This window comes from Martes martes, assembly GCF_963455335.1.
Source record: "Martes martes genome assembly, chromosome: 17".
In the NCBI taxonomy this organism is placed as follows: domain Eukaryota; kingdom Metazoa; phylum Chordata; class Mammalia; order Carnivora; family Mustelidae; genus Martes; species Martes martes.
In genome coordinates, this window is record NC_137905.1 from 4,488,412 (window position 1) to 4,503,211 (window position 14,800).

General features: G+C 47.7%; 1 protein-coding gene across 1 annotated transcript in view; it reads left to right on the forward strand.

The window, feature by feature from the left end:
• The first annotated feature begins 10,706 nt into the window (after positions 1-10,706).
• Positions 10,707-14,800, forward strand: part of COTL1 (coactosin like F-actin binding protein 1) — a 38,937-nt gene continuing 34,843 nt past the window's right edge. The window contains exons 1-2 of the mRNA XM_080828711.1: positions 10,707-10,979; positions 11,238-11,320. Coding sequence (XP_080684837.1) covers positions 10,903-10,979; positions 11,238-11,320 — 160 coding nt within the window. The 5' untranslated portion in view covers positions 10,707-10,902. The remainder of the gene's footprint in view (positions 10,980-11,237; positions 11,321-14,800) is intronic.

Consider the following 14,800-nt stretch of genomic DNA (forward strand, 5'->3'; position numbering starts at 1 on the left):
AAGTGGCAGACTCCTGATTTCAGCTCAGATCATCATCTCGGGGTCCTTGGATTGAGCCCTGCATCTGTGCTCAACAGGGAGTCTGCTTGAGGATTCTTTTCCTTTCCCTCTGCCCCTCCCCTTCGCTCTGTCTGTCCCTCTCAAATAAATAAATAAATCTCTTTTAAAAATTATTTTTATTAATATATAATGTATTATTTGTCCCAGGGGTACATCTGTGAATCATCAGGCCCACACATTTCACAGCACTCACCATAGCACATACCCTCCCCAATGTCCATAACCCAGATACCCTATCCCTACCCCTCCACCCCCCAGCAACCCTCAGTTTGTTTTGTGAGATTTAGAGTCTCTTATAGTTTGTCTCTTACCCGATCCCATCTTGTTTCATTTATTTTCTTCCTACCCCCCACACCCTCCCCACCCTGTCTGTCAAATTCCTCATATCAGGGAGATCATGTGATAATTGTCTTTCTCTGATTGACTTATTTCGCTCAGCATAATACCCTCTAGTTCCAACCACGTCATCACAAATGGCAAGATTTCATTTCTTTTGATGGCTGCGTAGTATTCCATTGTATATCTATACCACCTCCCCTTTATCCATTCATCTGCTGATGGACATCTAGGTTCTTTCCATAGTTTGGCTATTGTGGACATTGCTGCTATAAACATTCAGGTGCACGTGCCCCTTCGGATCACTACATTTGTATCTTTAGGGTAAATATGCAGTAGTGCGATTGCTGGGTCATAGGGTAGCTCTTTTGTCAACTTTTTGAGGAACTTCCATGCTGTTTTCCAGAGTGGCTGCACCAGCTTGCATTCCCACCAACAGTGTAAGAGGGTTCTCCTTTCTCTGCATCATTGCCAACATCTGTCATTCCTGACTTGTTAATTTTAGCCATTCTGACTGGTGTGAGGTGGTATCTCATTGTGGTTTTGATTTGTATTTCCCTGATGCCGAGTGATGTGGAGCAATTTTTCGTGTGTCTGTTGGCCATCTGGATGTCTTCTTTGCAGAAATGTCTGTTCATGTCTTCTGCCCATTTCTTGATTGGATTATTTGTTCTTTGGGTGTTGAGTTTGACAAGTTTTTTTAATAGATTTTGGATACTAGCCCTTTATCTGATATGTCATTTGCGAATATCTTCTCCCATTCTGTCAGTTGTCTTTTGGTTTTGTTGACTGTTTCCTTTGCTGTGCCGAAGCTTTTGATCTTGATGAAGTCCCAATAGTTTATTTTTGCCCTTGCCTCTCTTGCTTTTGGTGATGTTTCTAAGAAGAGGTTGCTGTCTGTGTTCTCCTCAAGGATTTTGATGGATTCCTGTCTCACATTGAGGTCTTTCATCCATTTGAGTCTATTTTTGTGTGTGGTGAAAGGAAACAGTCCAGTTTCATTTTTCTGCATGTGGCTGTACAATTTTCCCAACACCATTTGTTGAAGAGACTGTCTTTTTTCCATTGGACATTCTTTCCTGCTTTGTCAAAGATTAGCTGACCATAGAGTTGAGGGTCTATTTCTGGGCTCTCTATTCTGTCCCATTGATCTATGTGTCTGTTTTTGTGCCAGTACCATACTGTCTTGATGATGACAGTTTTGTAATAGAGCTTGAAGTCTGGGATTGTGATGCCACCAGATTTGGCTTTCTTTTTCAACATTCCTCTGGCTATTTGGGGTCTTTTCTGGTTCCATATACATTTTAGAATTATTTATTTCATTTCTTTGAAAAAAATGGATGGTATTTTGATAGGGATTGCATTAAATGTGTAGATTGCTTTAGGTAGCATAGACATTTTCACAATATTTGTTCTTCCAATCCATGAGCATGGAATGTGTTTCCATTTCTTTGTGTCATCCTCAATTTCTTTCATGAGTACTTTATAGTTTTCTGAGTGTAGGTTCTTTGCCTCTTTGGTTAGGTTTATTCCTAGGTATCTTATGGTTTTGGGTGCAATTGTAAATGGGATTGACTCCTTAATTTCTCATTCTTCTGTCTTGTTGTTGGTGTATAGAAATTCAACTGATTTCTGAGCATTGATTTTATATCCTGACACTTTATGAATTCCTGTATGAGTTCTAGCAGTTTTGGAGTGGAGTCTTTGGGTTTTCCACATAAAATATCTTATCATCTGCAAAGAGTGAAAGTTTGACTTCTTCTTTGCTGATTTGGATGCCTTTTATTTCTTTTTGTTGTCCGACTGCTGAGGCTAGGACTTTTAGTACTATGTTGAATGGCACTGGTGATAGTGGACATCCCTGCCATGTTCCTGACCTTAGGGGTGAAGCTCTCAGTTTTTCCCCATTGAGAATGATACTCACTGTGGGTTTTTCATAGATGGTTTTGATGGTATTGAGGTGTGTTCCCTCTATCCTACACTTTGAAGAGTTTTGATCAAGAAAGGATGTTGTACTTTGTCAAATGCTTTTTCACATCTATTCAGAGTATCATATGGTTCTTGTTCTTTCTTTTATCAATGTATTGTATCACATTGATTGATTTGCAGATGATGAACCATTCTTGGAGCACAGGAATAAATCCCACTTTGTTGTGGTGAATAATCCTTTTAATGTACTTTTGGATCCTATTGGCTAGTGTTTTGGTGAGAATTTTTGCATCCATGTTCATCAGGGATATTGGTCCATAATTCTCCTTTTTGATGGGGTCTTTGTCTGGTTTTGGGATCAGGGTAATGCTGGCCTCATGAAATGAGTTTGGAAGTTTTCCTTCCATTTCTGTTTTTTTTTGGAACAGTTTCAGGAGAATAGGTATTAATTCTTTTTTAAATGTTTGGAAGAATTCCCCTGGGAAGCCGTCTGGCCCTGGGCTCTTGTTTGTTGGGAGCTTTTTGATGACTGCTTCAATCTCTTTACTGGTTATGGGCTGTTCAGGTTTTCTTTTTCTTTCTCTTTCAGCATTGGTAGTTTATATGTCTCTAGGAATGCATCCATTTCTTCCAGATTGTCAAATTTGCTGGCATATAGTTGCTCATAGTATGTTCTTATAATTGTTTGTATTTCTTTGGTGTTGGTTATGGTCTCTCCTCTTTCATTCATGATTTTATTAATTTGGGTCCTTTCTCTTTTCTTTTTGATAAGTCTGGCCAGGGGTTTATCAATCTTATTAATTCTTTCAAAGAACCAGCTCCTAGTTTCATTGATTTGTTCTACTGTTCTTTTGAATTTAGTGCCATTGTATTGCCTGTAAGGTGACTGTCAGTGTCTGTTGCCTCTGTTCCTTTCTGGTCTACTACTTTTAGGCTCTCTCTTTGCTTAGAGGATGCCTTTCAATATTTCCTGTAGGGTTGGTTTGGTATTTCCAAATTTTTTAAATTTTGTTTGTCCTGGAAGCTTTTTATCTCTCCTTCTATTTTCAATGACAGCCTAGCTGGATATAGTATTCTTGGCTGAATATTTTTCTCGTTTAGTGCTCTGAATATATCATGCCAGTCCTTTCTGGCCTCCCAGGTCTCTGTGGATAAGTCTGCTGTCAATCTAATAATTCTACCTTTGTATGTTACAGACCTCTTTTCCCAAGCTGCTTACAGGATTTTCTCTTTGTCACTAAGACTTGTACGTTTTAATATTAGATGATGGGGTGTGGACCTATTTTTATTGATTTTGAGGGAGGTTCTCTGTGCCTCCTGGATTTTGTTGCTTGTTCCCTTTGCCATATTAGGGAAATTCTCTACTATAATTTGCTCCAATATACCTTCTGGCCCTCTCTCTCTTTCTTCTTCTCGTGAGATCCCAATTATTCTAATATTGTTTCATCTCATGGTATCACTTGTCTCTTGAATTCTCCCCTCATGGTCCAGTAGTTGTTAGTCTTTCTTTTGCTCAGCTTCTTTGTTCTCCATCATTTGGTCTTCTATATTACTACTTCTCTCTTCCGCCTCACTTATCCTAGCAGTAAGAGCCTCCATTTTTAATTGCACCTCATTAATAGCTTTTTAAAATTTCAACTTGGTTAGATTTTAGTTCTCTTATTTCTCCAGAAAGAGATTTTATTTCTCCAGAAAGGGATTTTCTAATATCTTCCATGACTTTTTCAAGCCCAGCTAGTGCCTTGATAATCATCATTCTGAAATCTAGTTTTGACATATTACCAATGTCCGTAGTGATTAGGTCCCTAGCCATCAATACTGCGTCTTGTTTTTGTGTGTGTGTGTGTTGAGTTTTTCTGCCTTGTCATTTTATCCAGATAAGAATACATGAATGAGAGAATAAAATACTGAACGGGTGGCAAAGACCCCAGAGAAATATACATTAACTAAATCAGAAGAGACCCAAAACCAGGGAGAGAAGAAAGGCAGGGGGGAATATATATACACACACACACACACACACACACATACACACATATATGTATATATACATATATATATATATTCCAGTCTAAATATATTACATATATAATATATGTAATCGAATCGAATGTGTGGCTCTGTTCTATTCACCAGTCTAAATATATTACATATATAATATATTTTAAATAAATATAAATAAAAATATAAATATAAAATATAAAAATATAAAAATAAAATATATATATTTTAAATAAATATATTATATATATTACATATATAATATATTTAGACTGGTGAATAGAACAGAGCCACACATTCGATTTTGGGTGTATTCTGGTCTCTTAGAAGAAACTACCTCCCAAAATTTTAAAGAAAGAAATATATATATATATATATACACAAAAATATGGGTAAATGTGATGAAGTGATGGAACATGACTGTAAAGATGAAAATTTAAAAAGATTCTAAAAAAGGAGTTGATAAGTTGGTTGGAAAAAGAAAAAAAGAGGAGAGAATGTGATAAGGCTGGAGCTAGGCTTAGGGTATATTTTGATCTATTAGAAGAAATTATATCCCAAAATTACAAAGAAAAAAAACCTGTATGTATACAAAAAATAAGGTTAAATACAATGAAGGAATAAAATATGACTATACCAATGAAGACTTAAAAAGATTTTTTTAAAAAAGGTAAGATAAAACAGTTAAAAAAGTTAGAAGAGGAAAAGTTAAAAAAATAGAGTAAGAAAAAAAAGTAAAAAAATTTAACTTTCCAAGACTAGAGGATCATGGGAAAAAAATCTGTGAATTCTATGGGTCGCTTTCCCCTAGCTCTGAAGTTCCGCAGTTCTCGTTAAGGGGTGAACTTGGCTGTCGCTGGATGTTCTTGCTGATCTTCTGGGGGCGGGGCCTGTTGCCGTGACTCTCCAACGTCTTTGTCCGAGGTGGGTTTGTGCCGCCCTTGCCAGGGGCCGGGCTAAGTCATTTGCTGGGTTCGCTCTCGGAGCTTTTGGTCCCTGAGCGCTTTCCGTAGCGCCCCGGAGGCCGGGAATGAAGATGGCGGCGCCCACTCTCCGGCGGGAAGAGTGAGAGCTGGAGCCCCGCTCCTCAGTGCGCCCGCGGAGAAAAGCCGCGAGTCCCTCCCGTCTCCGTGGTCTCCGGCCGCACTCCGAGCTCCCCGGCCTGTGACCGAGCGTCTCTGTCTCTGGCGCGGCTCCGTTTGGCGTCTCCAGACCCTGCCTCCAGAGGAGGAAGGCGAGTCTCCCCGGATCTGCCACTTGTGGGGTCCCTGCTGGGAGAGCAGTGGCCCGACGGTGCCTCGGATCACAGTTTAAGGTGCCCCCGAGCTGAGAGCCCCGTCCTGGGCTCCAGCTCCGCCGCCGGCTTCCCTGCTCCGATACCTGCGAGGTCTGCCGCACTCAGACACCCCCGTCCTTCTGTGACCCCGCGGGTCCCGAGACCACACGGTCCCTGTGAGGGCTCCACCCCCGCCAGCCTCCGGAGCGACGTCCCTCCGTGGAGCGGACTTGCAAAAGGTCGGATTTTGTGCTCTTGCTCCACTGCTTGCCAGGAGCCGGCCCCTCCCCTTGTGGTCGATCTTCCCATCGCTTTGGACTCACATCTCCGCACGTCCTACCTTCCCCAACGTGGTCGATCTTCTGTTCTTAGAGTTGTTGCTCTTCTTCTCTTGGATCTCCTGGTGGGTTTGTAGGTGTTCCCAATGGTTTGATGACTTTCCAGCTGAACTCCTGCGATCTAACGCTATTTCAGTTTTCTACTCCTCCGCCATCTTGCCTCCTCTCCAATAAATCTTTTTTTTAAAGATTCGCTTTATTTGTTTGACAGAGAGATAGCAAGAGCAGGAACACAAGCAGGGAGAGTGGGAGAGGGAGAAGTTGGTTTCCCACCAATCAGGGAGCCCCATGTGGGGCTCAATCCCACGACCCCGGGATCATAAGCCGAAGGCAGATGCTTGATGACTGAGCCACCCAGGCTCCCCTAAATAAATAAATAAAATTTTTAAAAAATTTTTCATTTATTTAACAGAGAGAGAGATCACAAGTAGGCAGAGGGGCAGGCAGAGAGAGAGGAGGAAGCAGGCTCCCCACCGAGCAGAGATCCCGATGCAGGGCTCGATCCCAGGACCCCGAGACCACGACCTGAGCCAAAGGCAGAGGTCTAACCCACTGAGCCACCCAGGCACCCCAATAAATAAATAAATCTTAAAAAAAAAAAAAGAAAAGAAAAGTAATTGGCCATAAATGTAAGGGTTTATTACTGGATTCTTAGTGGTATTCCCTTCATCTGCATGTTTATCCTTTTGCAAGCATCCTCTTCTTTGGTCTTTCCCTCTCCTTCATCATCCATTCATCCAGTCAACGACAGTGAACTCTGCGTCTGTCTGGGATTGGTGCTGTGTCTGGACATGGGCCTACAACAGTAAGCAGGACAGATACTGTCTCTGGCCTCACAGACCCAACATTCTTCTGGGGGCCGCTGCGCAATAGGCAAGTAAAGAGATAAGTGAAAAAGATGATTTCAGACAGTGACTAGTGCCACGGAAAGCAAAAGGAGGTTATGTGATAGAGAGTGACCAGTGGACATTATAGAGGGGCTCTTTAAATTGGGGTGCGGGGGAAAGCCTCTCTGAGGGTGTCACTGGAGGTCTGGGTTGGAGGTCAGCTCTGCAGTGCTTGGGGTGGGCTGTGCCGGGCACAGGAGGAGCATTTGCCTGAAGTGGAAACTGATACACAAGGAAGGGCTAAAAAGAAACCCTGAGAAAGACAGAGGGGTAAACCCTGATCGTGATGTGCCTGAAGCCCGCTTAGTTCTGGACTTTTCAGTCTCTGAGCCATTACTTGCCCTCTCCTGTGGAAGTCTATCTGAATAGAATTTTCTATTGTTGACAAGCAATTAGTGTTCACACTGAAGGAATGGCTTGTTCCCCTACCAGACTGTAAGCCCTGTGAGGGCCACAGGAGTATTTGTCTAACTTGAATTTGCACACAGGGAGCTCTTGCATGTTAACATCTCTCTTGCCAAAGTTTAAAAATCAAAAGCTTTCATAAAGAGGTCCAGATGCTTTTCTTTTCTTTTCTTTTTTAAAGATTTATTTATTTATTTGAGAGAGAGCACCAGCAAGCAAGGGGGGAAGGGCAGAGGGAGAGAAAGTGTCTCAAGCAGACCCCACACTGACCACCGAACCCGACGCGGGGCTCGATCCCACAACCCTGAGATCACGACCTGAGCCGAAACCAAGAGTCGGACGCTCAGCGGACTGCACCACCCAGACATCCCTGTTTTGCTTTTCTTAGACGACTGGAGGGCTTAGCGCTGCCAAGCTAAGATTCCTGCATTGCAAGGTGGGCAGAGCTGAGGGCCAGTTCTGAAGATGGAGCTGGCAGCCAGGGGAGGGCCAAAGAGAGAGCATCCCCTTCCCCAGAAAAATGTTCCTTGCAGATGGCGTCTTAGCTCATTTACATTACGCGCCTGCCCCCTGCAGGCAAGTGAGTTAGTGATCCCCTTGGACACCTAACAGGCCCGGTTCCAGGAAGGAGTGGGTGAGTGGATGGATGAATGAATGAACAAATTCATAACACTCCCTTAGTTCCTGACACAGTGCATTACACAAAGTGTCAAATAGCTTTATCTGCTTTCTAAAGACCCATGAATTAGGTGGCTTTTCATGTTGTGCAGATTTCGACTTAAACCACGATGGACAGGCATTTAATTCCGGTGTGAAGTTTCTTTTTCTGCCTTTACTGTGCAAGCGGGCCTCTGGGCGCTCAGAATCCCCTTCCCCTGAAGCCCGGCCCTTTACACTTTCCGTCCAGCAGGGGGCGACCACAACAACGAATAGAAGGAGAACAACCGCTTAAGGCGCAGCCCAGGCAAGGCGCCCCTTGGGGATGCTGCGCGGTGGAGGCATAATCAGGATGGGAGTCACCTTTCCGAGGGAGTGGGGGGGGGGGTTATTTAGTCTATTCTGAATAGATAACTCCTTCCCATGGTTCAGGAATAGAACGGAATAAATGGGCATTTGGCGAACTCTCCCTTCTATCCCCTTCCCCTTGCACCTGACTTCCAACCTCACCTCCGCGATAGGTGCGACTGTCACTTTTCTCTTGTGTGCACTCTGAAGGTTTCTATGCATGCATGAACAAATAGAAATATCCACTTACACACCCAGCTTGACCCCAAAGCTAGCAACACCAAAGGGTGTGCTGAACGTATCGCTCTGTACCTCGCTTTGCATGCTCATGATGGATCTGGTAGAATGTTCCACATCAGTCCACAGAGAAGGTTCCCCCTCCCCCACTCCAACCTCCCCTCCCCCATCTCTCTTTCACAGCTGCCTCGGTTCTCCAGGGCAGACCCATGTCCTCATCTATTTGTCCTGTCCCCCCACCCCTGCCCGGCCCCACCATTGATGGGCACTCAGGTTGCTCGTAACCGCCTTCTACTGGGAATAAAGGTCCGTGAATAACCTTGAAAAGAATTACACACATGTGAGCGTGAGCATAGCTGTGGCTGCAGCCCCTGCTGTGCAGGAGAATCACCCAGGGGGCCTTTAAATATCCCATCCCCCAGACGGAAACTCAGATCGATTACATCAAAATCTCTGAGTGTGGGGCCAGGGCATCCCTGGAACTCCAAAAAGCAGCCAGGCCTGGGGACCACTGACCTCCAGAGGAGCTTGGTGGGTCAAGAGCACAGAGATTTGCAAATTTGCACTGCTTAATCTTTTGTTTTTACACTTCGCGCGAGACACTCTGGGTTTTTTGTTTTGTGTTGTTTTCCTCGAAGAAGACTTCTTATATATTTGAATGTATCCACCTTTTGTTCTAGCTTCCGGACTTGGCTGAAGGACCTCTCCCACCCCAGACTTGTGAAGACAGCTTCCCATGCTTTTCTTCTGCAACTTCTGCAGTTTCCTCTTCACATTTAAATCTTTGATGCTTCTGGATTTATCCTGATTACTGATGTGAGGTAGGATTCCATCCTTGTTTTCTTCCCAAAGGCCAATTATATCCTTACCTTTATCAAGGAGTAAGTTAGGAAGTGCTTTGGGCTACTTCAAACCCCTATTTGTTTTGTCTTTTTATTTATAGCAACACTGGCTCCTATTCTCAAAATGTGGTCCCGTCCACCTGCCCATTTACTCGCCCACTGACTGACTGGTTCTTCTTGTTTGCCTCTGAGAATTTAATTACTAATTGGACATCCTCCCTGAATTTTTTGGACTTCTATTTAGGATTTCTCTTAATTACTTAGTAACCAACAACTATGACCTTTCATTGAGTATCTAATATATTTGTTTTTATGTTTATATGTATATTTCAGGTGAACCATAGACAAACCCACGATGTTAGTATTTTTTTATCCAATTTGAGGAAAGTCGTCTCAGAGTTTTTGAGGCTTGGGCAAGGGCCCAGAGTTAGAAAGTAGCAGTGCTGGATGCGATTCAAAAGCCTGGTTTCCGGGTCAGGCCTTTTTACCTGCCTCCACACGGTGTAACTGGTCTTTGTGGAATGGGAGGACGAGGAATGAATGAGTGAGTCAGTGAGGGAGTGAGGAAGACAGAATGAGTCAGCTCTGGCACTCCGAGGAACCCAAAGGGGGAGATAAGACGTGAATGCAAATAACCAGAATACAAAGTAAACAGTGATCCCACCAGCGTTTTGGAAGCAATCCACTTTCTGTCCCCTCCTATTTGAAATGCTTAATGCTTTCCAGTGCCTCCCCACCTAGAAACCAGAGAGCCAGATACTGGGGTGGGGGCAGTGTCGTCTGGCTTGCAGCGTTAAGTCACCCACTTGGAGGCCCCCTTTGGAGGCACGGAGCTCTGCAGCCCCGAAGCCTGGGTGGTGGGGGCAGGGAGGAGGAGGAGGAGGAGGAGGGCAGAAGGAAGGAGGGGGGAAGGGAGTAGCGGAGGAACAGAGCTTGAGGAGGACAGAACGGGGAGGAAGGGGAAGGGGTTGGTGTTGGGGATAATGCGGAGAGGAAGAAAGGAAGGGAGGGGAGGTGGAAGAGGAGGAGAAGGGGTTAGGGAAGTGGGAGGAGCAAGGAGGGGGAGGGGAAGAGAGGTCCAGGGAAGGAATAAAGAGGGGGAGACACAAGGAAGGGGTGGGGGGAGGGGGAGAGCGAGTAAGGAGGGGTGAGGAAAAGGCGAAAGAGGAGTTGGGGAGAAGGAAGTGGGGGAGTTAGAGCAGAGAGTGGGTGACCGAGAAGGGGGTTGGGAGAAAAGAGGGGGCGGGAGGAGCGGAAAGCCCCTCCTCCAGCCCCCGCCGCGGAGTTGCGCAACCCTCCCGGACTGGGATTGGTCGTAGGCGAGTCAAGACGCCCCGCCCCCGAGGTCAGGCAGCCAATGGCCAGAGGGGGGCGTGGTGGAGCCGCCTGGGTCCCGGCGCGCGCTCCTTGCGCCCTCGGAGCCGCCGCCGCCGCGCTTGCCGCTCGCCGCTCGCTGCCCGCGTCGCTGTCGCTGTCGCCGCTGCCGCCCGCCCTCCGCGTGTCCCCGCCGCGCTCCAATCCCTGCGGCCGGCCCGGGGCGCGCTCGGTCGCTCGGGGCAGAGTGTCCCCGCTGCGGGCCTGCGGCGATGGCCACCAAGATCGACAAGGAGGCTTGCCGGGCGGCGTACAACCTGGTGCGCGACGACGGCTCGGCCGTCATCTGGTGAGGAACTTTCCATTGCTCTCCCGGCCGCGCTCCCCGAGCTCGCCGGGGGCCTGGTGCACGGAGCCGGCTTCCGCACGGGGCGGATTAAGGGTCATCCCGCGCTGTGTCCCGCAGCCTTAACGAGGAGCGCGGAAAGCCAGCGCTGGCTTGTCCCCGGCCAGAGCATCTCTTAGATGGTCCTGCTGGAAGCTCGGCACCGTGCAGCCACTGCCGTCGCTGACATGCGTGTGTGTGTTTTCTTCTCCCAATCCAAAGGGTGACTTTTAAGTATGACGGCTCCACCATCGTCCCCGGCGAGCAGGGAGCGGAGTACCAGGACTTCATCCGGGAGTGCACAGGTAGGGAAGCGCGCCTTCGGGGGCAATTCCTGATCTTTCGGGCGATTGTCAAAGCGGGAGGGGGAGGAGCTGCAGAGGCCAGACTGGGAGGAGCCTGGCCACCCCGGGTGCCTCTGGCGCTGGAGGAACCCGATTTGAGGTTTTTAAAAGCCTCTCAAAGCGTGCTCCTCTCTGGACATCCAGAACGACAGAGCTGGCCGCCTGCTCGCTCGTTGCTCCCCGCAGTACCGTCTCCAGAAGACACAGCTCCTTTGCTCCCTGCGGGTCACTGATTTTTTTCAAGGGTCGACTCTCTGCCGTTCCAACCTCGCGTTCAGCTTTCCCCAGCATCCCCTGTCTTCAGCCAAAATAAAAACAATCCTGGAGCTTATTGTAGGAGAAAGAAACTGTCAGCTGTCCCCTCCCTTCTCCCAAGCTCATTGTGAGTGTGCTGGTTACACATGCGTGTTTTTTATTGGTAGAATACAGAGCCACCAACGAAAAGGCAAAGCGAATCTGTGGTGTGACAAGTAGAATGGTGGTCACATTTTGAAGTAGATAGCCACTGACTGGGAGGGGCACACGGGAGGCTCAGGGGCTCTGGAGATGGCTCATATTTCCGTCTGGGAGGTGGGTACATAGGTGTGTACATATGTAAGAAGTCATCAAGCAAAATGCTTATGATTTGTAAACTTCTTTCATTTCCCTGGGGTGTGTTAAGCCTTTGAAAGAAAGGAACACATGGTGTATGGAATCACAGACCTTCCAGTAGCAGCAAAAGGCTCAGCCTCCTTGGTAATAGGACCCGTTGGAGCCGAGGGTAGAGAATGAACTCTCTCCAGGTCTCTGGTCCCTTGCGTTGAAGCAGATGTGCAGACAAAGGCAGTGTAGCTTGGAGGTTAGGCAGGAGCCCTGGGCTGGCAAGTTGGGTTTGAATCGCTGAGTGGCCACTTCCTAGCTGTGTGGTTTGGGGTAAGTTACTTAACCTCTCAGGGTCTCGGTTTCCTTACCTGTAATCTTGGAAGGCTGTTCTGAGGATTGGCGAGTCAGTGCGTGGAAAATGCTCCAGGACAGTGCTTATAGAAAACTACACGGTCATTTGTGAAACAAAGAAAAAGTTCAAGATTGTGCCACGGAACACGTGGCGGCTCCTTTCTGTGACTGTTTCCTTAACCAAGTGATAGTTTGCCTTTAGTCTAATTGGAAGAATATTTATGAAGTGTCTGCCCCTGGACTGAGGGTACAAAGGTTTTGTTTTGTTTTTTAATGTTCTCCCAATTAAAATGTCTTCCTGCGAGCTGCCTCTAAAATGTCACTCCTGGCTTTTGTAAAGGGTCGGTTTAAAATAGCAGATGTGAGGGGCACCTGAGTGGCTCAGTGGGTTAAGGCCTCTGCCTTCGGTTCGGGTCATGATCTCAGGGTCCTGGGCTCGAGCCCCGCATTGGGCTCCCTGCTTGGCGGGGAGCCTGCTTCCTCCTCTCTCCCTCTCTGCCTGCCTCTCTGCCTACTTGTGATCTCTATCTGTCAAATAAATAAATAAAATCTCAAAAAAAAATAAAATAAAATAGCAGATGTGCAAGGTACTGCAACAACTCACTTTCAGTAATGCATGGAGAGCCTCTCATGGAGAGCCCATGGGTCAGGATTTGAACTCAGGCCTCTGACTCGGGAGCCCTTTCTCCCTACCATTTCTACTTTTCCTCCCCCGTGGCGAATGCTTTTGCAAGTAGAGTAAGTGCCCACTCTTGGCTTTCCCCCAGTTTGGTACACATCTAAGAGATTCAGCAGTATTTTTTTGCCTTGTCGGATCAGAGGCTTTGTCTCCCAGGCCAGCTTCCCCTCTTCACTAAACTCAAGAACAGAAAACTAGCAGTTTCTTTCCTCCTGCTGACCATCCATCACTCCCCCTCCCCCGACCTCCCCCATCAGACTGGGTTTTGCTTCCGAAGCTATTGTTCTCCCCACCCAGTAGGAGAAGGTGACCCAAGGATGAAAGAGCACAGATTCTGAACAGATGCTCCAGGCCATTGGGCGAAGCTGGAAGGGCTTGGTGCCTTCGGAGAACACTTCCTTCCTCCCTTGGGCTTTGCAGGGGGTGGGGGGTGGGGTGTTACTCTGACCCTTCCCCCAACCAGCAGGGAAGCAGGGATGGGAGTGCCTGGCAGAGGGGGTGGGGGGACTAAAAATGCTTTCCCTGCTGCTTGTTGATCTTATGAATGGACTGTGGGATCTGAAGCCTCCGTCTGCTTTGGCTGGAAATCTGCCTGCCTTCCCCGGCCATCTGTTGGACAAATGTATAGGCGAGTTATGGTTGCTGTGTCTGCTCTGGTTCCTCTTGGAGACACGTGTTCCTTCCCCCAGCCGTGTCCTCATAACCTAGTGACAGAGGACTCAGAGCTCCGACTATTAACTTTACATATACGAGTCGCTGCACCTGATGTGCCTTGTCTCCAAGACTGAGATCGGTCCCTTTCCACAGATGAGTACAGCAAGACCCGGGGAAGTTAAGAGACTTGCCTGCGATCACTTAGGACGTGGTAGAGCTGGGACTCGAACCCAGGCAGGCTGGCTCGAAGGCTCATAGTCTTAGCCTCATCTCTAAGGAAGTGGGTTAAGATTTTTTTTTTTTTTTTTTAAGTTCTATGTATTGAGTAATCTCTATACCCCATGTGGGGCTCAAACTCACGACCCTGAGATCAAGAGTTGCTTGCACTTCCGGTCAAACCAGCCAGGCGTCCCGGAAGTGGTTTATGTTCTCACCTCCCAGCCTGGAGGCTTCTTCGGGTTGGTAGGTTCTGGTCAGGCCCCATGAAACTGTTTGCAGGTTGCGGGAGACATGCTTGCCCACTCACGTGAGGCAGGGAGGGCTCTTTGAGCCCCTAATTCCCAGGCAGGTGTCCTGACAAGCGCGAGGGACCCATGCTATGAGAACAGGCTCCCCTTCTGGCCCAGCCTTCCTGTTTCCAAACATCTAACAAGGTGGTTGGAGGGCTCGGAAGCCAGAACAAGCACTTGGTCCCTCCCTCCATCGGCGATGGGGGGTGGGGGGAGGGGGGGCGGTTTCCTTCTGGGCCTTCGCCCCTCCCTGACAGCCCCTCTCCTGGCATTCTCTCTGACGCACCCTTCTTTCCCACGCCTGTGCTCCGCCGGTCCAGCTTCTCCCTCTCGTCTCTCCTTGCTCCCTGGCCTGGCCTCTCCTTGTCCACTGCAGCTGTTTTCTGGAAGGTCTCGAGTCCTGTTCCTGCCAGCAGAACTTGGAGCTCCCTGTGCTGGGCCGTGGCTCTTCTGGCGCTGGATGCATGTGGCCCCCTCGTTCGACACTCGTCACTCCACCAGTGGCCCGCTCTTGACCACCCCCCCACCCCCCGCCCGGCACCTCAGTCCCCTGAGACCTTGCAGGTGCCGGGGGAGAAGCCTCACGCAGATTAGCTTAGGCAAAATGTGAGTCTGTAGCCTCCATGGTTAGGAAGGCCCCAGGGATTACTAGCTGCAGGTGAGGCT